The 26750-nt window shown below is 47.1% G+C and overlaps 1 protein-coding gene across 3 annotated transcripts in view; it reads left to right on the top strand.

Annotated features, from left to right (window-relative positions):
- LOC139537281 (CAP-Gly domain-containing linker protein 1-like) overlaps positions 1-26750 on the top strand; it is a 61865-nt gene that overhangs the window by 27805 nt on the left and 7310 nt on the right. For all 3 annotated transcript variants that reach the window (XM_071338436.1, XM_071338427.1, XM_071338419.1), the window contains 2 exons: positions 24611-24717; positions 26531-26587. In XM_071338436.1, the coding sequence (XP_071194537.1) occupies positions 24611-24717; positions 26531-26587 (164 nt within the window). The remainder of the gene's footprint in view (positions 1-24610; positions 24718-26530; positions 26588-26750) is intronic.

Here is a 26750-nt window from a genome sequence, read left to right as displayed (position 1 = left end):
GGACCAATCGAGTCCAGCAGAGATTGTAAGTGTCTGTGAGAATGTGTGTGTGTCTGTGTGCATGGCGTGACTAAGTGAGTGAGTGAGAGATTATGCATTTCTGTGAGTGTGAGTGAGTGATATTGTGTGTGCCAGAAAGACAGTGAGTGTGTGCGTGCGTGAGGGTGGGAAGAGGAGCCTGTTGGGACTTACATAATGAAGGCGCTGCTCCTCTCTGTTGCGTGTGTGTGAGCCAGCCAGCTAGCGAGCGTGTGCTCAGGCAACACACACACACATTCACATTCTTTCTCTTACCTCTCTCTCTCTGGCGGGCACGGTAGGGGGTGGGAGCTGATGGTTTATTGATAGGGAGGCTGCTTTATTGTGTGTGTCACTGGGAGAGAACACTGGGATAGTACAGTATTGACATTTAGAGGGACGGTCCTGCCACTGGGACAGACAGACCAGTACTGGGGGAGAGAGAGAGCTCTGACAGAGGACCACACTGTACGGTAGAGCTGTTCAGGCATGGATGTGGCTGCTATGCACCAGGGCTATCCAAGCAGCGTCTACTCCTCTCACTACCAGGTAAACACAGCTGTTCGGTTCCTCGCATCAGATTTCTTACATCTGTGTGTCGTCGTTCAAATGGATTGGTGATGTTTTAGCTGATTGTTTTTTAGTTCGACTCCGTGTTTCAATCTGCTGCAGTTGTGTTCTATTTGGGGGCGATTTGTTCTTGAATGGTAATTGAGGGAGGATGAGTGAGGATGATTTGAATATGAAAGTACTTGAGGTTACTGATTTAGATGATTGTATTTTTAGGAAGAGAGATTGTTGTTTTTGCCTTTGGGACTGAGGGTGAGTTTGTTGTCTGGTTGTTTGTATCTTGTTGGATGTGTGTGTGTAGGCGGCCCGTGGGGGATTTTCTTTGGCCCCCCAAGTTTTCATTAAAAAAAAAATGTAAATCGCTGTTGGACATAAAATACTGTAAATTCAACAGGAAATCTATTTAAAAGTATTTTAAATAAGAAATCTGTTCCCAAATATCCCCATATGTGATCTATCCCAATGTAATCAAGGTTTGAAAAGATTCTGTTCTTGTCAAATACTATATTGGTTTGGACTTCTTGCGGTCAATCTGCAGTGTACAAATTATTTCTAATTATGTTCTGGCAACCCGACCATCCTAAAGAAAACATCAGCCCGTGGCTGAATGGAATTGCGGACCCCGTCTTGGTAGTAGTGAAAGCTTAAAATGACTTAGAATTTGACTCATGATTTGAACGCTAATGGTTTGATTCCCCTGTGCTGCTGTCCCTTTAGGAACAAACATGATCTTTTAGTCATTATCATTATCTCTGCGTGGTCTCTGCTGGTTTTGCCTCAGAGCAACCATCTCCTCCCTAATAGTGGTTTAACTGCCGATGGAGGAACCATCTGCTCCCTAATGGTGGTTTAACTGACGATGGAGGATCCATCTCCTCCCTAATAGTGGTTTAACTGACGATGGATGAACCATCTGCTCCCTAATGGTGGTTTAACTGACGATGGATGAACCATCTCCTCCCTAATAGTGGTTTAACTGACGATGGATGAACCATCTGCTCCCTAATAGTGGTTTAACTGACGATGGATGAACCATCTCCTCCCTAATGGTGGTTTAACTGACGATGGAGGAACCATCTCCTCCCTAATAGTGGTTTAACTGACGATGGAGGAACCATCTCCTCCCTAATAGTGGTTTAACTGACGATGGAGGAACCATCTCCTCCCTAATAGTGGTTTAACTGCCGATGGAGGAACCATCTCCTCCCTAATGGTGGTTTAACTGACGATGGAGGAACCATCTGCTCCCTAATGGTGGTTTAACTGACGATGGAGGATCCATCTCCTCCCTAATAGTGGTTTAACTGACGATGGATGAACCATCTGCTCCCTAATGGTGGTTTAACTGACGATGGATGAACCATCTCCTCCCTAATAGTGGTTTAACTGACGATGGATGAACCATCTGCTCCCTAATAGTGGTTTAACTGACGATGGATGAACCATCTCCTCCCTAATGGTGGTTTAACTGACGATGGAGGAACCATCTCCTCCCTAATAGTGGTTTAACTGACGATGGAGGAACCATCTCCTCCCTAATAGTGGTTTAACTGACGATGGAGGAACCATCTCCTCCCTAATAGTGGTTTAACTGCCGATGGAGGAACCATCTCCTCCCTAATGGTGGTTTAACTGACGATGGAGGAACCATCTCCTCCCTAATGGTGGTTTAACTGACGATGGAGGATCCATCTCCTCCCTAATGGTGGTTTAACTGACGATGGAGGAACCATCTCCTCCCTAATAGTGGTTTAACTGACGATGGAGGAACCATCTCCTCCCTAATGGTGGTTTAACTGACGATGGATGAACCATCTGCTCCCTAATGGTGGTTTAACTGACGATGGAGGAACCATCTCCTCCCTAATAGTGGTTTAACTGACGATGGATGAACCATCTCCTCCCTAATGGTGGTTTAACTGACGATGGAGGAACCATCTCCTCCCTAATGGTGGTTTAACTGACGATGGAGGAACCATCTCCTCCCTAATGGTGGTTTAACTGACGATGGAGGAACCATCACCTCCCTAATGGTGGTTTAACTGACGATGGAGGAACCATCTCCTCCCTAATAGTGGTTTAACTGACGATGGAGGAACCATCTCCTCCCTAATAGTGGTTTAACTGACGATGGAGGAATCATCTCCTCCCTAATAGTGGTTTAACTGCCGATGGATGAACCATCTCCTCCCTAATGGTGGTTTAACTGACGATGGAGGAACCATCTCCTCCCTAATGGTGGTTTAACTGACGATGGAGGAACCATCTCCTCCCTAATGGTGGTTTAACTGACGATGGAGGAACCATCTCCTCCCTAATGGTGGTTTAACTGACGATGGATGAACCATCTCCTCCCTAATGGTGGTTTAACTGACGATGGAGGATCCATCTCCTCCCTAATGGTGGTTTAACTGACGATGGAGGATCCATCTCCTCCCTAATAGTGGTTTAACTGACGATGGAGGAACCATCTCCTCCCTAATAGTGGTTTAACTGACGATGGAGGAACCATCTGCTCCCTAATGGTGGTTTAACTGATGATTGAGGAACCATTTTGTCCCGAATGGTGGTTTAACTGACGATGGAGGAACCATCTTGTCTGTAATGGTGGTTTAACTGATGATGGAGGAACCATCTCCTCCCTAATGGTGGTTTAACTGACGATGGAGGAACCATCTCCTCCTTAGTGGTGGTTTAACTGCCGATGGAGGAACCATCTTGTCCCTAATGGTGGTTTAACTGACGATGGAGGAACCATCTCCTCCTTAGTGGTGGTTTAACTGACGATGGAGGAACCATCTCCTCCCTAATAGTGGTTTAACTGCCGATGGAGGAACCATCTCCTCCCTAATGGTGGTTTAACTGACGATGGAGGAACCATCTCCTCCCTAATGGTGGTTTAACTGACGATGGAGGATCCATCTCCTCCCTAATGGTGGTTTAACTGACGATGGAGGAACCATCTCCTCCCTAATAGTGGTTTAACTGACGATGGAGGAACCATCTCCTCCCTAATGGTGGTTTAACTGACGATGGAGGAACCATCTGCTCCCTAATAGTGGTTTAACTGACGATGGAGGAACCATCTCCTCCCTAATGGTGGTTTAACTGACGATGGAGGAACCATCTCCTCCCTAATGGTGGTTTAACTGACGATGGAGGAACCATCTCCTCCCTAATAGTGGTTTAACTGACGATGGAGGAACCATCTCCTCCCTAATAGTGGTTTAACTGACGATGGATGAACCATCTCCTCCCTAATAGTGGTTTAACTGACGATGGATGAACCATCTCCTCCCTAATGGTGGTTTAACTGACGATGGAGGAACCATCTCCTCCCTAATGGTGGTTTAACTGACGATGGAGGAACCATCTCCTCCCTAATAGTGGTTTAACTGACGATGGAGGAACCATCTCCTCCCTAATGGTGGTTTAACTGACGATGGAGGAATCATCTCCTCCCTAATGGTGGTTTAACTGACGATGGAGGATCCATCTCCTCCCTAATGGTGGTTTAACTGACGATGGAGGAACCATCTCCTCCCTAATAGTGGTTTAACTGACGATGGAGGAACCATCTCCTCCCTAATGGTGGTTTAACTGACGATGGAGGAACCATCTCCTCCCTAATGGTGGTTTAACTGATGATGGAGGAACCATCTCCTCCCTAATGGTGGTTTAACTGACGATGGAGGAACCATCTCCTCCCTAATAGTGGTTTAACTGACGATGGAGGAACCATCTCCTCCCTAATGGTGGTTTAACTGACGATGGAGGAACCATCTCCTCCCTAATAGTGGTTTAACTGACGATGGATGAACCATCTGCTCCCTAATGGTGGTTTAACTGACGATGGAGGAACCATCTCCTCCCTAATAGTGGTTTAACTGACGATGGATGAACCATCTCCTCCCTAATGGTGGTTTAACTGACGATGGAGGAACCATCTCCTCCCTAATGGTGGTTTAACTGACGATGGAGGATCCATCTCCTCCCTAATGGTGGTTTAACTGACGATGGAGGAACCATCTCCTCCCTAATAGTGGTTTAACTGACGATGGAGGAACCATCTCCTCCCTAATGGTGGTTTAACTGACGATGGAGGAACCATCTGCTCCCTAATAGTGGTTTAACTGACGATGGAGGAACCATCTCCTCCCTAATGGTGGTTTAACTGACGATGGAGGAACCATCTCCTCCCTAATGGTGGTTTAACTGACGATGGAGGAACCATCTCCTCCCTAATAGTGGTTTAACTGACGATGGAGGAACCATCTCCTCCCTAATAGTGGTTTAACTGACGATGGATGAACCATCTCCTCCCTAATAGTGGTTTAACTGACGATGGATGAACCATCTCCTCCCTAATGGTGGTTTAACTGACGATGGAGGAACCATCTCCTCCCTAATGGTGGTTTAACTGACGATGGAGGAACCATCTCCTCCCTAATAGTGGTTTAACTGACGATGGAGGAACCATCTCCTCCCTAATGGTGGTTTAACTGACGATGGAGGAATCATCTCCTCCCTAATGGTGGTTTAACTGACGATGGAGGATCCATCTCCTCCCTAATGGTGGTTTAACTGACGATGGAGGAACCATCTCCTCCCTAATAGTGGTTTAACTGACGATGGAGGAACCATCTCCTCCCTAATGGTGGTTTAACTGACGATGGAGGAACCATCTCCTCCCTAATGGTGGTTTAACTGATGATGGAGGCACCATCTCCTCCCTAATGGTGGTTTAACTGACGATGGAGGAACCATCTCCTCCCTAATAGTGGTTTAACTGCCGATGGAGGAACCATCTCCTCCCTAATGGTGGTTTAACTGACGATGGAGGAACCATCTCCTCCCTAATGGTGGTTTAACTGACGATGGAGGATCCATCTCCTCCCTAATGGTGGTTTAACTGACGATGGAGGAACCATCTCCTCCCTAATAGTGGTTTAACTGACGATGGAGGAACCATCTCCTCCCTAATGGTGGTTTAACTGACGATGGAGGAACCATCTGCTCCCTAATAGTGGTTTAACTGACGATGGAGGAACCATCTCCTCCCTAATGGTGGTTTAACTGACGATGGAGGAACCATCTCCTCCCTAATGGTGGTTTAACTGACGATGGAGGAACCATCTCCTCCCTAATAGTGGTTTAACTGACGATGGAGGAACCATCTCCTCCCTAATAGTGGTTTAACTGACGATGGATGAACCATCTCCTCCCTAATAGTGGTTTAACTGACGATGGATGAACCATCTCCTCCCTAATGGTGGTTTAACTGACGATGGAGGAACCATCTCCTCCCTAATGGTGGTTTAACTGACGATGGAGGAACCATCTCCTCCCTAATAGTGGTTTAACTGACGATGGAGGAACCATCTCCTCCCTAATGGTGGTTTAACTGACGATGGAGGAATCATCTCCTCCCTAATGGTGGTTTAACTGACGATGGAGGATCCATCTCCTCCCTAATGGTGGTTTAACTGACGATGGAGGAACCATCTCCTCCCTAATAGTGGTTTAACTGACGATGGAGGAACCATCTCCTCCCTAATGGTGGTTTAACTGACGATGGAGGAACCATCTCCTCCCTAATGGTGGTTTAACTGATGATGGAGGAACCATCTCCTCCCTAATGGTGGTTTAACTGACGATGGAGGAACCATCTCCTCCCTAATAGTGGTTTAACTGACGATGGAGGAACCATCTCCTCCCTAATGGTGGTTTAACTGACGATGGAGGAACCATCTCCTCCCTAATAGTGGTTTAACTGACGATGGATGAACCATCTGCTCCCTAATGGTGGTTTAACTGACGATGGAGGAACCATCTCCTCCCTAATAGTGGTTTAACTGACGATGGATGAACCATCTCCTCCCTAATGGTGGTTTAACTGACGATGGAGGAACCATCTCCTCCCTAATGGTGGTTTAACTGACGATGGAGGATCCATCTCCTCCCTAATGGTGGTTTAACTGACGATGGAGGAACCATCTCCTCCCTAATAGTGGTTTAACTGACGATGGAGGAACCATCTCCTCCCTAATGGTGGTTTAACTGACGATGGAGGAACCATCTGCTCCCTAATAGTGGTTTAACTGACGATGGAGGAACCATCTCCTCCCTAATGGTGGTTTAACTGACGATGGAGGAACCATCTCCTCCCTAATGGTGGTTTAACTGACGATGGAGGAACCATCTCCTCCCTAATAGTGGTTTAACTGACGATGGAGGAACCATCTCCTCCCTAATAGTGGTTTAACTGACGATGGATGAACCATCTCCTCCCTAATAGTGGTTTAACTGACGATGGATGAACCATCTCCTCCCTAATGGTGGTTTAACTGACGATGGAGGAACCATCTCCTCCCTAATGGTGGTTTAACTGACGATGGAGGAACCATCTCCTCCCTAATAGTGGTTTAACTGACGATGGAGGAACCATCTCCTCCCTAATGGTGGTTTAACTGACGATGGAGGAATCATCTCCTCCCTAATGGTGGTTTAACTGACGATGGAGGATCCATCTCCTCCCTAATGGTGGTTTAACTGACGATGGAGGAACCATCTCCTCCCTAATAGTGGTTTAACTGACGATGGAGGAACCATCTCCTCCCTAATGGTGGTTTAACTGACGATGGAGGAACCATCTCCTCCCTAATGGTGGTTTAACTGATGATGGAGGAACCATCTCCTCCCTAATGGTGGTTTAACTGACGATGGAGGAACCATCTCCTCCCTAATAGTGGTTTAACTGACGATGGAGGAACCATCTCCTCCCTAATGGTGGTTTAACTGACGATGGAGGAACCATCTCCTCCCTAATAGTGGTTTAACTGACGATGGATGAACCATCTGCTCCCTAATGGTGGTTTAACTGACGATGGAGGAACCATCTCCTCCCTAATAGTGGTTTAACTGACGATGGATGAACCATCTCCTCCCTAATGGTGGTTTAACTGACGATGGAGGAACCATCTCCTCCCTAATGGTGGTTTAACTGACGATGGAGGAACCATCTCCTCCCTAATGGTGGTTTAACTGACGATGGAGGAACCATCACCTCCCTAATGGTGGTTTAACTGACGATGGAGGAACCATCTCCTCCCTAATAGTGGTTTAACTGACGATGGAGGAACCATCTCCTCCCTAATAGTGGTTTAACTGACGATGGAGGAATCATCTCCTCCCTAATAGTGGTTTAACTGCCGATGGATGAACCATCTCCTCCCTAATGGTGGTTTAACTGACGATGGAGGAACCATCTCCTCCCTAATAGTGGTTTAACTGACGATGGAGGAACCATCTCCTCCCTAATGGTGGTTTAACTGACGATGGAGGAACCATCTCCTCCCTAATGGTGGTTTAACTGACCATGGATGAACCATCTCCTCCCTAATGGTGGTTTAACTGACGATGGAGGATCCATCTCCTCCCTAATGGTGGTTTAACTGACGATGGAGGATCCATCTCCTCCCTAATAGTGGTTTAACTGACGATGGAGGAACCATCTCCTCCCTAATAGTGGTTTAACTGACGATGGAGGAACCATCTGCTCCCTAATGGTGGTTTAACTGACGATTGAGGAACCATTTTGTCCCGAATGGTGGTTTAACTGACGATGGAGGAACCATCTTGTCTGTAATGGTGGTTTAACTGATGATGGAGGAACCATCTCCTCCCTAATGGTGGTTTAACTGACGATGGAGGAACCATCTCCTCCCTAATGGTGGTTTAACTGACGATGGAGGAACCATCTGCTCCCTAATAGTGGTTTAACTGACGATGGAGGAACCATCTCCTCCCTAATGGTGGTTTAACTGACGATGGAGGAACCATCTCCTCCCTAATGGTGGTTTAACTGACGATGGAGGAACCATCTCCTCCCTAATAGTGGTTTAACTGACGATGGAGGAACCATCTCCTCCCTAATAGTGGTTTAACTGACGATGGATGAACCATCTCCTCCCTAATAGTGGTTTAACTGACGATGGATGAACCATCTCCTCCCTAATGGTGGTTTAACTGACGATGGAGGAACCATCTCCTCCCTAATGGTGGTTTAACTGACGATGGAGGAACCATCTCCTCCCTAATAGTGGTTTAACTGACGATGGAGGAACCATCTCCTCCCTAATGGTGGTTTAACTGACGATGGAGGAATCATCTCCTCCCTAATGGTGGTTTAACTGACGATGGAGGATCCATCTCCTCCCTAATGGTGGTTTAACTGACGATGGAGGAACCATCTCCTCCCTAATAGTGGTTTAACTGACGATGGAGGAACCATCTCCTCCCTAATGGTGGTTTAACTGACGATGGAGGAACCATCTCCTCCCTAATGGTGGTTTAACTGATGATGGAGGAACCATCTCCTCCCTAATGGTGGTTTAACTGACGATGGAGGAACCATCTCCTCCCTAATAGTGGTTTAACTGACGATGGAGGAACCATCTCCTCCCTAATGGTGGTTTAACTGACGATGGAGGAACCATCTCCTCCCTAATAGTGGTTTAACTGACGATGGATGAACCATCTGCTCCCTAATGGTGGTTTAACTGACGATGGAGGAACCATCTCCTCCCTAATAGTGGTTTAACTGACGATGGATGAACCATCTCCTCCCTAATGGTGGTTTAACTGACGATGGAGGAACCATCTCCTCCCTAATGGTGGTTTAACTGACGATGGAGGAACCATCTCCTCCCTAATGGTGGTTTAACTGACGATGGAGGAACCATCACCTCCCTAATGGTGGTTTAACTGACGATGGAGGAACCATCTCCTCCCTAATAGTGGTTTAACTGACGATGGAGGAACCATCTCCTCCCTAATAGTGGTTTAACTGACGATGGAGGAATCATCTCCTCCCTAATAGTGGTTTAACTGCCGATGGATGAACCATCTCCTCCCTAATGGTGGTTTAACTGACGATGGAGGAACCATCTCCTCCCTAATAGTGGTTTAACTGACGATGGAGGAACCATCTCCTCCCTAATGGTGGTTTAACTGACGATGGAGGAACCATCTCCTCCCTAATGGTGGTTTAACTGACGATGGATGAACCATCTCCTCCCTAATGGTGGTTTAACTGACGATGGAGGATCCATCTCCTCCCTAATGGTGGTTTAACTGACGATGGAGGATCCATCTCCTCCCTAATAGTGGTTTAACTGACGATGGAGGAACCATCTCCTCCCTAATAGTGGTTTAACTGACGATGGAGGAACCATCTGCTCCCTAATGGTGGTTTAACTGACGATTGAGGAACCATTTTGTCCCGAATGGTGGTTTAACTGACGATGGAGGAACCATCTTGTCTGTAATGGTGGTTTAACTGATGATGGAGGAACCATCTCCTCCCTAATGGTGGTTTAACTGACGATGGAGGAACCATCTCCTCCTTAGTGGTGGTTTAACTGCCGATGGAGGAACCATCTTGTCCCTAATGGTGGTTTAACTGACGATGGAGGAACCATCTCCTCCTTAGTGGTGGTTTAACTGACGATGGAGGAACCATCTCCTCCCTAATAGTGGTTTAACTGACGATGGAGGAACCATCTCCTCCCTAATAGTGGTTTAACTGCCGATGGAGGAACCATCTCCTCCCTAATGGTGGTTTAACTGACGATGGAGGAACCATCTCCTCCCTAATGGTGGTTTAACTGACGATGGAGGATCCATCTCCTCCCTAATGGTGGTTTAACTGACGATGGAGGAACCATCTCCTCCCTAATAGTGGTTTAACTGACGATGGAGGAACCATCTCCTCCCTAATGGTGGTTTAACTGACGATGGAGGAACCATCTGCTCCCTAATAGTGGTTTAACTGACGATGGAGGAACCATCTCCTCCCTAATGGTGGTTTAACTGACGATGGAGGAACCATCTCCTCCCTAATGGTGGTTTAACTGACGATGGAGGAACCATCTCCTCCCTAATGGTGGTTTAACTGACGATGGAGGAACCATCTCCTCCCTAATAGTGGTTTAACTGACGATGGAGGAACCATCTCCTCCCTAATAGTGGTTTAACTGACGATGGATGAACCATCTCCTCCCTAATGGTGGTTTAACTGACGATGGAGGAACCATCTCCTCCCTAATAGTGGTTTAACTGACGATGGAGGAACCATCTCCTCCCTAATGGTGGTTTAACTGACGATGGAGGAACCATCTCCTCCCTAATAGTGGTTTAACTGCCGATGGAGGAACCATCTCCTCCCTAATGGTGGTTTAACTGACGATGGAGGAACCATCTCCTCCCTAATGGTGGTTTAACTGACGATGGAGGATCCATCTCCTCCCTAATGGTGGTTTAACTGACGATGGAGGAACCATCTCCTCCCTAATGGTGGTTTAACTGACGATGGAGGAACCATCTCCTCCCTAATGGTGGTTTAACTGACGATGGAGGAACCATCTCCTCCCTAATAGTGGTTTAACTGACGATGGAGGAACCATCTCCTCCCTAATAGTGGTTTAACTGACGATGGATGAACCATCTCCTCCCTAATAGTGGTTTAACTGACGATGGATGAACCATCTCCTCCCTAATGGTGGTTTAACTGACGATGGAGGAACCATCTCCTCCCTAATGGTGGTTTAACTGACGATGGAGGAACCATCTCCTCCCTAATAGTGGTTTAACTGACGATGGAGGAACCATCTCCTCCCTAATGGTGGTTTAACTGACGATGGAGGAATCATCTCCTCCCTAATGGTGGTTTAACTGACGATGGAGGATCCATCTCCTCCCTAATGGTGGTTTAACTGACGATGGAGGAACCATCTCCTCCCTAATAGTGGTTTAACTGACGATGGAGGAACCATCTCCTCCCTAATGGTGGTTTAACTGACGATGGAGGAACCATCTCCTCCCTAATGGTGGTTTAACTGACGATGGAGGAACCATCTCCTCCCTAATGGTGGTTTAACTGACGATGGATGAACCATCTCCTCCCTAATGGTGGTTTAACTGACGATGGAGGATCCATCTCCTCCCTAATGGTGGTTTAACTGACGATGGAGGATCCATCTCCTCCCTAATAGTGGTTTAACTGACGATGGAGGAACCATCTCCTCCCTAATAGTGGTTTAACTGACGATGGAGGAACCATCTGCTCCCTAATGGTGGTTTAACTGACGATTGAGGAACCATTTTGTCCCGAATGGTGGTTTAACTGACGATGGAGGAACCATCTTGTCTGTAATGGTGGTTTAACTGATGATGGAGGAACCATCTCCTCCCTAATGGTGGTTTAACTGACGATGGAGGAACCATCTCCTCCTTAGTGGTGGTTTAACTGCCGATGGAGGAACCATCTTGTCCCTAATGGTGGTTTAACTGACGATGGAGGAACCATCTCCTCCTTAGTGGTGGTTTAACTGACGATGGAGGAACCATCTCCTCCCTAATAGTGGTTTAACTGACGATGGAGGAACCATCTCCTCCCTAATAGTGGTTTAACTGCCGATGGAGGAACCATCTCCTCCCTAATGGTGGTTTAACTGACGATGGAGGAACCATCTCCTCCCTAATGGTGGTTTAACTGACGATGGAGGATCCATCTCCTCCCTAATGGTGGTTTAACTGACGATGGAGGAACCATCTCCTCCCTAATAGTGGTTTAACTGACGATGGAGGAACCATCTCCTCCCTAATGGTGGTTTAACTGACGATGGAGGAACCATCTGCTCCCTAATAGTGGTTTAACTGACGATGGAGGAACCATCTCCTCCCTAATGGTGGTTTAACTGACGATGGAGGAACCATCTCCTCCCTAATGGTGGTTTAACTGACGATGGAGGAACCATCTCCTCCCTAATGGTGGTTTAACTGACGATGGAGGAACCATCTCCTCCCTAATAGTGGTTTAACTGACGATGGAGGAACCATCTCCTCCCTAATAGTGGTTTAACTGACGATGGATGAACCATCTCCTCCCTAATGGTGGTTTAACTGACGATGGAGGAACCATCTCCTCCCTAATAGTGGTTTAACTGACGATGGAGGAACCATCTCCTCCCTAATGGTGGTTTAACTGACGATGGAGGAACCATCTCCTCCCTAATAGTGGTTTAACTGCCGATGGAGGAACCATCTCCTCCCTAATGGTGGTTTAACTGACGATGGAGGAACCATCTCCTCCCTAATGGTGGTTTAACTGACGATGGAGGATCCATCTCCTCCCTAATGGTGGTTTAACTGACGATGGAGGAACCATCTCCTCCCTAATGGTGGTTTAACTGACGATGGAGGAACCATCTCCTCCCTAATGGTGGTTTAACTGACGATGGAGGAACCATCTCCTCCCTAATAGTGGTTTAACTGACGATGGAGGAACCATCTCCTCCCTAATAGTGGTTTAACTGACGATGGATGAACCATCTCCTCCCTAATAGTGGTTTAACTGACGATGGATGAACCATCTCCTCCCTAATGGTGGTTTAACTGACGATGGAGGAACCATCTCCTCCCTAATGGTGGTTTAACTGACGATGGAGGAACCATCTCCTCCCTAATAGTGGTTTAACTGACGATGGAGGAACCATCTCCTCCCTAATGGTGGTTTAACTGACGATGGAGGAATCATCTCCTCCCTAATGGTGGTTTAACTGACGATGGAGGATCCATCTCCTCCCTAATGGTGGTTTAACTGACGATGGAGGAACCATCTCCTCCCTAATAGTGGTTTAACTGACGATGGAGGAACCATCTCCTCCCTAATGGTGGTTTAACTGACGATGGAGGAACCATCTCCTCCCTAATGGTGGTTTAACTGATGATGGAGGAACCATCTCCTCCCTAATGGTGGTTTAACTGACGATGGAGGAACCATCTCCTCCCTAATAGTGGTTTAACTGACGATGGAGGAACCATCTCCTCCCTAATGGTGGTTTAACTGACGATGGAGGAACCATCTCCTCCCTAATAGTGGTTTAACTGACGATGGATGAACCATCTGCTCCCTAATGGTGGTTTAACTGACGATGGAGGAACCATCTCCTCCCTAATAGTGGTTTAACTGACGATGGATGAACCATCTCCTCCCTAATGGTGGTTTAACTGACGATGGAGGAACCATCTCCTCCCTAATGGTGGTTTAACTGACGATGGAGGAACCATCTCCTCCCTAATAGTGGTTTAACTGACGATGGAGGAATCATCTCCTCCCTAATAGTGGTTTAACTGCCGATGGATGAACCATCTCCTCCCTAATGGTGGTTTAACTGACGATGGAGGAACCATCTCCTCCCTAATAGTGGTTTAACTGACGATGGAGGAACCATCTCCTCCCTAATGGTGGTTTAACTGACGATGGAGGAACCATCTCCTACCTAATGGTGGTTTAACTGACGATGGATGAACCATCTCCTCCCTAATGGTGGTTTAACTGACGATGGAGGATCCATCTCCTCCCTAATGGTGGTTTAACTGACGATGGAGGATCCATCTCCTCCCTAATAGTGGTTTAACTGACGATGGAGGAACCATCTCCTCCCTAATAGTGGTTTAACTGACGATGGAGGAACCATCTGCTCCCTAATGGTGGTTTAACTGACGATTGAGGAACCATTTTGTCCCGAATGGTGGTTTAACTGACGATGGAGGAACCATCTTGTCTGTAATGGTGGTTTAACTGATGATGGAGGAACCATCTCCTCCCTAATGGTGGTTTAACTGACGATGGAGGAACCATCTCCTCCTTAGTGGTGGTTTAACTGCCGATGGAGGAACCATCTTGTCCCTAATGGTGGTTTAACTGACGATGGAGGAACCATCTCCTCCTTAGTGGTGGTTTAACTGACGATGGAGGAACCATCTCCTCCCTAATAGTGGTTTAACTGACGATGGAGGAACCATCTCCTCCCTAATAGTGGTTTAACTGCCGATGGAGGAACCATCTCCTCCCTAATGGTGGTTTAACTGACGATGGAGGAACCATCTCCTCCCTAATGGTGGTTTAACTGACGATGGAGGATCCATCTCCTCCCTAATGGTGGTTTAACTGACGATGGAGGAACCATCTCCTCCCTAATAGTGGTTTAACTGACGATGGAGGAACCATCTCCTCCCTAATGGTGGTTTAACTGACGATGGAGGAACCATCTGCTCCCTAATAGTGGTTTAACTGACGATGGAGGAACCATCTCCTCCCTAATGGTGGTTTAACTGACGATGGAGGAACCATCTCCTCCCTAATGGTGGTTTAACTGACGATGGAGGAACCATCTCCTCCCTAATGGTGGTTTAACTGACGATGGAGGAACCATCTCCTCCCTAATAGTGGTTTAACTGACGATGGAGGAACCATCTCCTCCCTAATAGTGGTTTAACTGACGATGGATGAACCATCTCCTCCCTAATGGTGGTTTAACTGACGATGGAGGAACCATCTCCTCCCTAATAGTGGTTTAACTGACGATGGAGGAACCATCTCCTCCCTAATGGTGGTTTAACTGACGATGGAGGAACCATCTCCTCCCTAATAGTGGTTTAACTGCCGATGGAGGAACCATCTCCTCCCTAATGGTGGTTTAACTGACGATGGAGGAACCATCTCCTCCCTAATGGTGGTTTAACTGACGATGGAGGATCCATCTCCTCCCTAATGGTGGTTTAACTGACGATGGAGGAACCATCTCCTCCCTAATGGTGGTTTAACTGACGATGGAGGAACCATCTCCTCCCTAATGGTGGTTTAACTGACGATGGAGGAACCATCTCCTCCCTAATAGTGGTTTAACTGACGATGGAGGAACCATCTCCTCCCTAATAGTGGTTTAACTGACGATGGATGAACCATCTCCTCCCTAATAGTGGTTTAACTGACGATGGATGAACCATCTCCTCCCTAATGGTGGTTTAACTGACGATGGAGGAACCATCTCCTCCCTAATGGTGGTTTAACTGACGATGGAGGAACCATCTCCTCCCTAATAGTGGTTTAACTGACGATGGAGGAACCATCTCCTCCCTAATGGTGGTTTAACTGACGATGGAGGAATCATCTCCTCCCTAATGGTGGTTTAACTGACGATGGAGGATCCATCTCCTCCCTAATGGTGGTTTAACTGACGATGGAGGAACCATCTCCTCCCTAATAGTGGTTTAACTGACGATGGAGGAACCATCTCCTCCCTAATGGTGGTTTAACTGACGATGGAGGAACCATCTCCTCCCTAATGGTGGTTTAACTGACGATGGAGGAACCATCTCCTCCCTAATGGTGGTTTAACTGACGATGGATGAACCATCTCCTCCCTAATGGTGGTTTAACTGACGATGGAGGATCCATCTCCTCCCTAATGGTGGTTTAACTGACGATGGAGGATCCATCTCCTCCCTAATAGTGGTTTAACTGACGATGGAGGAACCATCTCCTCCCTAATAGTGGTTTAACTGACGATGGAGGAACCATCTGCTCCCTAATGGTGGTTTAACTGACGATTGAGGAACCATTTTGTCCCGAATGGTGGTTTAACTGACGATGGAGGAACCATCTTGTCTGTAATGGTGGTTTAACTGATGATGGAGGAACCATCTCCTCCCTAATGGTGGTTTAACTGACGATGGAGGAACCATCTCCTCCTTAGTGGTGGTTTAACTGCCGATGGAGGAACCATCTTGTCCCTAATGGTGGTTTAACTGACGATGGAGGAACCATCTCCTCCTTAGTGGTGGTTTAACTGACGATGGAGGAACCATCTCCTCCCTAATAGTGGTTTAACTGACGATGGAGGAACCATCTCCTCCCTAATAGTGGTTTAACTGCCGATGGAGGAACCATCTCCTCCCTAATGGTGGTTTAACTGACGATGGAGGAACCATCTCCTCCCTAATGGTGGTTTAACTGACGATGGAGGATCCATCTCCTCCCTAATGGTGGTTTAACTGACGATGGAGGAACCATCTCCTCCCTAATAGTGGTTTAACTGACGATGGAGGAACCATCTCCTCCCTAATGGTGGTTTAACTGACGATGGAGGAACCATCTGCTCCCTAATAGTGGTTTAACTGACGATGGAGGAACCATCTCCTCCCTAATGGTGGTTTAACTGACGATGGAGGAACCATCTCCTCCCTAATGGTGGTTTAACTGACGATGGAGGAACCATCTCCTCCCTAATGGTGGTTTAACTGACGATGGAGGAACCATCTCCTCCCTAATAGTGGTTTAACTGACGATGGAGGAACCATCTCCTCCCTAATAGTGGTTTAACTGACGATGGATGAACCATCTCCTCCCTAATGGTGGTTTAACTGACGATGGAGGAACCATCTCCTCCCTAATAGTGGTTTAACTGACGATGGAGGAACCATCTCCTCCCTAATGGTGGTTTAACTGACGATGGAGGAACCATCTCCTCCCTAATAGTGGTTTAACTGCCGATGGAGGAACCATCTCCTCCCTAATGGTGGTTTAACTGACGATGGAGGAACCATCTCCTCCCTAATGGTGGTTTAACTGACGATGGAGGATCCATCTCCTCCCTAATGGTGGTTTAACTGACGATGGAGGAACCATCTCCTCCCTAATGGTGGTTTAACTGACGATGGAGGAACCATCTCCTCCCTAATGGTGGTTTAACTGACGATGGAGGAACCATCTCCTCCCTAATAGTGGTTTAACTGACGATGGAGGAACCATCTCCTCCCTAATAGTGGTTTAACTGACGATGGATGAACCATCTCCTCCCTAATAGTGGTTTAACTGACGATGGATGAACCATCTCCTCCCTAATGGTGGTTTAACTGACGATGGAGGAACCATCTCCTCCCTAATGGTGGTTTAACTGACGATGGAGGAACCATCTCCTCCCTAATAGTGGTTTAACTGACGATGGAGGAACCATCTCCTCCCTAATGGTGGTTTAACTGACGATGGAGGAATCATCTCCTCCCTAATGGTGGTTTAACTGACGATGGAGGATCCATCTCCTCCCTAATGGTGGTTTAACTGACGATGGAGGAACCATCTCCTCCCTAATAGTGGTTTAACTGACGATGGAGGAACCATCTCCTCCCTAATGGTGGTTTAACTGACGATGGAGGAACCATCTCCTCCCTAATAGTGGTTTAACTGACGATGGATGAACCATCTGCTCCCTAATGGTGGTTTAACTGACGATGGAGGAACCATCTCCTCCCTAATAGTGGTTTAACTGACGATGGATGAACCATCTCCTCCCTAATGGTGGTTTAACTGACGATGGAGGAACCATCTCCTCCCTAATGGTGGTTTAACTGACGATGGAGGATCCATCTCCTCCCTAATGGTGGTTTAACTGACGATGGAGGAACCATCTCCTCCCTAATAGTGGTTTAACTGACGATGGAGGAACCATCTCCTCCCTAATGGTGGTTTAACTGACGATGGAGGAACCATCTGCTCCCTAATAGTGGTTTAACTGACGATGGAGGAACCATCTCCTCCCTAATGGTGGTTTAACTGACGATGGAGGAACCATCTCCTCCCTAATGGTGGTTTAACTGACGATGGAGGAACCATCTCCTCCCTAATAGTGGTTTAACTGACGATGGAGGAACCATCTCCTCCCTAATAGTGGTTTAACTGACGATGGATGAACCATCTCCTCCCTAATAGTGGTTTAACTGACGATGGATGAACCATCTCCTCCCTAATGGTGGTTTAACTGACGATGGAGGAACCATCTCCTCCCTAATGGTGGTTTAACTGACGATGGAGGAACCATCTCCTCCCTAATAGTGGTTTAACTGACGATGGAGGAACCATCTCCTCCCTAATGGTGGTTTAACTGACGATGGAGGAATCATCTCCTCCCTAATGGTGGTTTAACTGACGATGGAGGATCCATCTCCTCCCTAATGGTGGTTTAACTGACGATGGAGGAACCATCTCCTCCCTAATAGTGGTTTAACTGACGATGGAGGAACCATCTCCTCCCTAATGGTGGTTTAACTGACGATGGAGGAACCATCTCCTCCCTAATGGTGGTTTAACTGACGATGGAGGAACCATCTCCTCCCTAATGGTGGTTTAACTGACGATGGAGGAACCATCTCCTCCCTAATAGTGGTTTAACTGACGATGGAGGAACCATCTCCTCCCTAATGGTGGTTTAACTGACGATGGAGGAACCATCTCCTCCCTAATAGTGGTTTAACTGACGATGGATGAACCATCTGCTCCCTAATGGTGGTTTAACTGACGATGGAGGAACCATCTCCTCCCTAATAATGGTTTAACTGACGATGGATGAACCATCTCCTCCCTAATGGTGGTTTAACTGACGATGGAGGAACCATCTCCTCCCTAATGGTGGTTTAACTGACGATGGAGGAACCATCTCCTCCCTAATGGTGGTTTAACTGACGATGGAGGAACCATCACCTCCCTAATGGTGGTTTAACTGACGATGGAGGAACCATCTCCTCCCTAATAGTGGTTTAACTGACGATGGAGGAACCATCTCCTCCCTAATAGTGGTTTAACTGACGATGGAGGAATCATCTCCTCCCTAATAGTGGTTTAACTGCCGATGGATGAACCATCTCCTCCCTAATGGTGGTTTAACTGACGATGGAGGAACCATCTCCTCCCTAATAGTGGTTTAACTGACGATGGAGGAACCATCTCCTCCCTAATGGTGGTTTAACTGACGATGGAGGAACCATCTCCTCCCTAATGGTGGTTTAACTGACGATGGATGAACCATCTCCTCCCTAATGGTGGTTTAACTGACGATGGAGGATCCATCTCCTCCCTAATGGTGGTTTAACTGACGATGGAGGATCCATCTCCTCCCTAATAGTGGTTTAACTGACGATGGAGGAACCATCTCCTCCCTAATAGTGGTTTAACTGACGATGGAGGAACCATCTGCTCCCTAATGGTGGTTTAACTGACGATTGAGGAACCATTTTGTCCCGAATGGTGGTTTAACTGACGATGGAGGAACCATCTTGTCTGTAATGGTGGTTTAACTGATGATGGAGGAACCATCTCCTCCTTAGTGGTGGTTTAACTGCCGATGGAGGAACCATCTTGTCCCTAATGGTGGTTTAACTGACGATGGAGGAACCATCTCCTCCTTAGTGGTGGTTTAACTGACGATGGAGGAACCATCTCCTCCCTAATAGTGGTTTAACTGACGATGGAGGAACCATCTCCTCCCTAATAGTGGTTTAACTGCCGATGGAGGAACCATCTCCTCCCTAATGGTGGTTTAACTGACGATGGAGGAACCATCTCCTCCCTAATGGTGGTTTAACTGACGATGGAGGATCCATCTCCTCCCTAATGGTGGTTTAACTGACGATGGAGGAACCATCTCCTCCCTAATAGTGGTTTAACTGACGATGGAGGAACCATCTCCTCCCTAATGGTGGTTTAACTGACGATGGAGGAACCATCTGCTCCCTAATAGTGGTTTAACTGACGATGGAGGAACCATCTCCTCCCTAATGGTGGTTTAACTGACGATGGAGGAACCATCTCCTCCCTAATGGTGGTTTAACTGACGATGGAGGAACCATCTCCTCCCTAATAGTGGTTTAACTGACGATGGAGGAACCATCTCCTCCCTAATAGTGGTTTAACTGACGATGGATGAACCATCTCCTCCCTAATAGTGGTTTAACTGACGATGGATGAACCATCTCCTCCCTAATGGTGGTTTAACTGACGATGGAGGAACCATCTCCTCCCTAATGGTGGTTTAACTGACGATGGAGGAACCATCTCCTCCCTAATAGTGGTTTAACTGACGATGGAGGAACCATCTCCTCCCTAATGGTGGTTTAACTGACGATGGAGGAATCATCTCCTCCCTAATGGTGGTTTAACTGACGATGGAGGATCCATCTCCTCCCTAATGGTGGTTTAACTGACGATGGAGGAACCATCTCCTCCCTAATAGTGGTTTAACTGACGATGGAGGAACCATCTCCTCCCTAATGGTGGTTTAACTGACGATGGAGGAACCATCTCCTCCCTAATGGTGGTTTAACTGATGATGGAGGAACCATCTCCTCCCTAATGGTGGTTTAACTGACGATGGAGGAACCATCTCCTCCCTAATAGTGGTTTAACTGACGATGGAGGAACCATCTCCTCCCTAATGGTGGTTTAACTGACGATGGAGGAACCATCTCCTCCCTAATAGTGGTTTAACTGACGATGGATGAACCATCTGCTCCCTAATGGTGGTTTAACTGACGATGGAGGAACCATCTCCTCCCTAATAGTGGTTTAACTGACGATGGATGAACCATCTCCTCCCTAATGGTGGTTTAACTGACGATGGAGGAACCATCTCCTCCCTAATGGTGGTTTAACTGACGATGGAGGAACCATCTCCTCCCTAATGGTGGTTTAACTGACGATGGAGGAACCATCACCTCCCTAATGGTGGTTTAACTGACGATGGAGGAACCATCTCCTCCCTAATAGTGGTTTAACTGACGATGGAGGAACCATCTCCTCCCTAATAGTGGTTTAACTGACGATGGAGGAATCATCTCCTCCCTAATAGTGGTTTAACTGCCGATGGATGAACCATCTCCTCCCTAATGGTGGTTTAACTGACGATGGAGGAACCATCTCCTCCCTAATAGTGGTTTAACTGACGATGGAGGAACCATCTCCTCCCTAATGGTGGTTTAACTGCCGATGGAGGAACCATCTCCTCCCTAATGGTGGTTTAACTGACGATGGAGGAACCATCTCCTCCCTAATGGTGGTTTAACTGACGATGGATGAACCATCTCCTCCCTAATGGTGGTTTAACTGACGATGGAGGATCCATCTCCTCCCTAATGGTGGTTTAACTGACGATGGAGGATCCATCTCCTCCCTAATGGTGGTTTAACTGACGATGGAGGAACCATCTCCTCCCTAATAGTGGTTTAACTGACGATGGAGGAACCATCTGCTCCCTAATGGTGGTTTAACTGACGATTGAGGAACCATTTTGTCCCGAATGGTGGTTTAACTGACGATGGAGGAACCATCTTGTCTGTAATGGTGGTTTAACTGATGATGGAGGAACCATCTCCTCCCTAATGGTGGTTTAACTGACGATGGAGGAACCATCTCCTCCTTAGTGGTGGTTTAACTGCCGATGGAGGAACCATCTTGTCCCTAATGGTGGTTTAACTGACGATGGAGGAACCATCTCCTCCTTAGTGGTGGTTTAACTGACGATGGAGGAACCATCTGCTCCCTAATGGTGGTTTAACTGATGATGGAGGAACCATCTGCTCCCTAATGGTGGTTTAACTGACGATGGAGGAACCATCTCCTCCCTAATGGTGGTTTAACTGACGATGGAGGAACCATCTGCTCCCTAATGGTGGTTTAACTGACGATGGAGGAACCATCTCCTCCCTAATGGTGGTTTAACTGACGATGGAGGAACCATCTCCTCCCTAATGGTGGTTTAACTGACGATGGAGGAACCATCTCCTCCCTAATAGTGGTTTAACTGACGATGGAGGAACCATCTCCTCCCTAATGGTGGTTTAACTGCCGATGGAGGAACCATCTGCTCCCTAATGGTGGTTTAACTGACGATGGATGAACCATCTCCTCCCTAATGGTGGTTTAACTGACGATGGAGGATCCATCTCCTCCCTAATGGTGGTTTAACTGACGATGGAGGATCCATCTCCTCCCTAATAGTGGTTTAACTGACGATGGAGGAACCATCTCCTCCCTAATAGTGGTTTAACTGACGATGGAGGAACCATCTGCTCCCTAATGGTGGTTTAACTGACGATTGAGGAACCATTTTGTCCCGAATGGTGGTTTAACTGACGATGGAGGAACCATCTTGTCTGTAATGGTGGTTTAACTGATGATGGAGGAACCATCTCCTCCCTAATGGTGGTTTAACTGACGATGGAGGAACCATCTCCTCCTTAGTGGTGGTTTAACTGCCGATGGAGGAACCATCTCCTCCATAATAGTGGTTTAACTGCCGATGGAGGAACCATCTCCTCCATAATAGTGGTTTAACTGACGATGGAGGAACCATCTCCTCCCTAATAGTGGTTTAACTGCCGATGGAGGAACCATCTCCTCCCTAATGGTGGTTTAACTGACGATGGAGGAACCATCTCCTCCCTAATGGTGGTTTAACTGACGATGGAGGATCCATCTCCTCCCTAATGGTGGTTTAACTGACGATGGAGGAACCATCTCCTCCCTAATAGTGGTTTAACTGACGATGGAGGAACCATCTCCTCCCTAATGGTGGTTTAACTGACGATGGAGGAACCATCTGCTCCCTAATAGTGGTTTAACTGACGATGGAGGAACCATCTCCTCCCTAATGGTGGTTTAACTGACGATGGAGGAACCATCTCCTCCCTAATGGTGGTTTAACTGACGATGGAGGAACCATCTCCTCCCTAATAGTGGTTTAACTGACGATGGAGGAACCATCTCCTCCCTAATAGTGGTTTAACTGACGATGGATGAACCATCTCCTCCCTAATAGTGGTTTAACTGACGATGGATGAACCATCTCCTCCCTAATGGTGGTTTAACTGACGATGGAGGAACCATCTCCTCCCTAATGGTGGTTTAACTGACGATGGAGGAACCATCTCCTCCCTAATAGTGGTTTAACTGACGATGGAGGAACCATCTCCTCCCTAATGGTGGTTTAACTGACGATGGAGGAATCATCTCCTCCCTAATGGTGGTTTAACTGACGATGGAGGAACCATCTCCTCCTTAGTGGTGGTTTAACTGCCGATGGAGGAACCATCTTGTCCCTAATGGTGGTTTAACTGACGATGGAGGAACCATCTCCTCCTTAGTGGTGGTTTAACTGACGATGGAGGAACCATCTCCTCCCTAATAGTGGTTTAACTGACGATGGAGGAACCATCTCCTCCTTAGTGGTGGTTTAACTGCCGATGGAGGAACCATCTGCTCCCTAATGGTGGTTTAACTGATGATGGAGGAACCATCTCCTCCCTAATGGTGGTTTAACTGACGATGGAAGAACCATCTCCTCCCTAATGGTGGTTTAACTGCCGATGGAGGAACCATCTCCTCCCTAATGGTGGTTTAACTGACGATGGAGGAACCATCTCCTCCCTAATGGTGGTTTAACTGACGATGGATGAACCATCTCCTCCCTAATGGTGGTTTAACTGACGATGGAGGAACCATCTGCTCCCTAATGGTGGTTTAACTGACGATGGAGGAACCATCTCCTCCCTAATGGTGGTTTAACTGACGATGGAGGAACCATCTCCTCCCTAATGGTGGTTTAACTGACGATGGAGGAACCATCTCCTCCCTAATGGTGGTTTAACTGACGATGGAGGAACCATCTCCTCCTTAGTGGTGGTTTAACTGCCGATGGAGGAACCATCTGCTCCCTAATGGTGGTTTAACTGCCGATGGAGGAACCATCTCCTCCCTAATGGTGGTTTAACTGACGATGGAGGAACCATCTCCTCCCTAATGGTGGTTTAACTGACGATGGATGAACCATCTCCTCCCTAATGGTGGTTTAACTGACGATGGAGGAACCATCTGCTCCCTAATGGTGGTTTAACTGACGATGGAGGAACCATCTCCTCCCTAATGGTGGTTTAACTGACGATGGAGGAACGATCTGCTCCCTAATGGTGGTTTAACTGACGATGAAGGAACCATCTCCTCCCTAATGGTGGTTTAACTGACGATGGAGGAATCATCTCCTCCATCAATATTGTTGCTAGAAGTGACTCCATCCCTCACACACTCACAGTATGTCTCTGTACGTATGTTTGGCAGACAGCTCATATAATGAGTAATGTTTATCTTTGTATACCGAGGAAGCGGCTGTTCCAGTTGAGCAGCGTAACGCAGCACTGTGGCTTCATGTTAATGTCTGTGACTAAAACTGTTAGAGAGGCGTGAAGAAGATACAGCTTTTTCTGTTTACTGTTTACTGCATGTCTAAATCTCTCTTTTGTCTGTCTCTTTCCTTCCTTTCATCTTTCCATCCATCCGTGGATCATCTTCCAGCTCGAGGCACTGAAACAGCACAATTCCAAATTCCAGGAAGAACTCAGTCTCTCGCAGGTGCGAGGCAGCTCAGAAAGCCAGCACATCGGAACTCTGTGCAAGGAAATGTGAGTATGGACGAAGGTTTCTTACGCTTGCTTGTTGCTTGCACAGCATTGTTGATGGAATGTGTGTGTAAACGGCTGAAACTAGAGTATTGGAATGTTGTGCTAGTAAAAATGAGTAGAACTAGAACCAGGAGTACCGGCATATCAGAATTCTATGCATGGAAATGATGGTTCTTCAGATGATACGGTGGCATTCAGCGTTCAATTTATACCTTGACTACAGACTGCCCTGGAAACAGCGACTAAACCCAACATGCCAGCTTCTTTGGGCCCAAAATACACAGGAGGAGAGGAGTGTAAGCTATGTGGCTTTGAGGTGTTTCAGTGTGTGGGTTAGACCAGCACTTCAGAAGCCCGTGCAGGGAAACGTGAGAGAGGCTCATATCAAAGTCTTACTCAAATAGAGTCATAGACTCATATATAAATCTGACTCATGCTGCTTACTCATACTGATTATGTGGCCGAGACACACAGTGAGAGATTGAGAGGTAGATTGAGGGAGAAATAAAACGATCGAGAGATGGAGTGGGAGATCATGAGAGAGATTGAGAGAGCTTGAAGTACAATTCACTTGTATAGTCAGTCTGTAATACCAGTGTGTAAGCATGCTGTGTAGAACGTAGTCTTCTGGTATTAGAACCTGAAAACCAGTAACCAGTTATGATGGCATAGTTCCCTCTGTGCCTTACTAGACATCAGTATGCTACTGATAGGTACAGATATGTAGGGAGGCTGCCACAGAGAGAGAGAGATAGACCATATGAAATCTCTCTTTGTTATGGTGAGCGTCATGCATGACGTAGAGTTCTATTTATACGTCTGTATGTGTGCATGAGTGCACACGTCTATGTGTGTGCATGAGTGCACACGTCTGTGTGTGTGCATGTTGAAGTGCATGTTTAACGTTGTCTGTGTGTGTCATCAGGTCCTTTATTATTCACTTTGTCCTGATTTATCTATTAGTGGCCATACATCTTTCTTCTCCTTCACTCATCCCTCTCTCCCTTCATCCTATAAAGAGACAGACTCATCCCTCTCCAGCTCCACCCATAAGGTGGAGGGAGAGGTGTTATATAATCACATCTTCTCCTAGAACCTCCTGCCTCCAACATGGCCGCACCGTGCATCGCATCTCATGACCTCCATGACGTGTGCATTTTTAAAATGTGTATTTATTGAACCTTTATTTAACTAGGCAAGTCAGTTAAGAACTAATTCTTATTTACAATGACGGCCTACACCGGCCAAACCCGGACGACGCTGGGCCAATTGTGCGCCGCCCTATGGGACTCCCAATCACGGCCGGATGTGATTCAGCCTGGATTCGAACCAGGGACTGTAGTGACACCTATTGCACTGAGATGCAGTGCCTTAGACCGCTGCTCCACTCAGGAGCCCAAGTGCACAGGCCTGCAAGCATGTGTGTGTGTGTGTGCGTGCGTGTGTGTGTGTATGCGTGTTTGTGGGTGTGTGTGAGAGGGATAAAGCGCAGCTTTGTGCTGCCAGAGACATCTCGTCTGGGAGAACAGCTGCATCCGACTCAAACGGGGGGTTCACACATACTGAGAGTTAGACATGACCTCTACACTCATCACTACATAGCCATGACAACCTGTACACCCATATCAGCCGAACAGCCAAGCAGAGATCACTTGTGCTGTAAATTGATTTTTATTTCTGTATGTGTTATTATTGATGTTGATTATTCTTTATTAGAAAGTACCTCTAGATATAATGCATGTTGACTGTCCCTGGTAGGCAACTCACGCTCTCTCTCCCCCTTTCTCTCTTTCTCTCCCACTCTCTCTCTCAGTGAGGTACTGAAGCTGGCCAGTCTGAAGTCTCAGAACCAGCCAGACATGAAAGACAGGTAAGACATGTATTGCACCATGTATTCTCTGCTGCCTTAGGAAGACCGGGTTGATTGTAAACATTTTCAGTATTTCTAACTATGGAAGTAGCTGCACTTATAGCGTAGACATCTACAGCTTTCCTTTCCAACAGCTGTGCATAGTGGACCATAATTATCATCA

The sequence above is a fragment of the Salvelinus alpinus genome, chromosome 1, assembly GCF_045679555.1.
Source record: "Salvelinus alpinus chromosome 1, SLU_Salpinus.1, whole genome shotgun sequence".
NCBI lineage: Eukaryota > Metazoa > Chordata > Actinopteri > Salmoniformes > Salmonidae > Salvelinus > Salvelinus alpinus.
The sequence above is the reverse complement of the archived record's forward strand: the minus strand, read 5'-3'. Positions and strand labels throughout refer to the sequence as shown.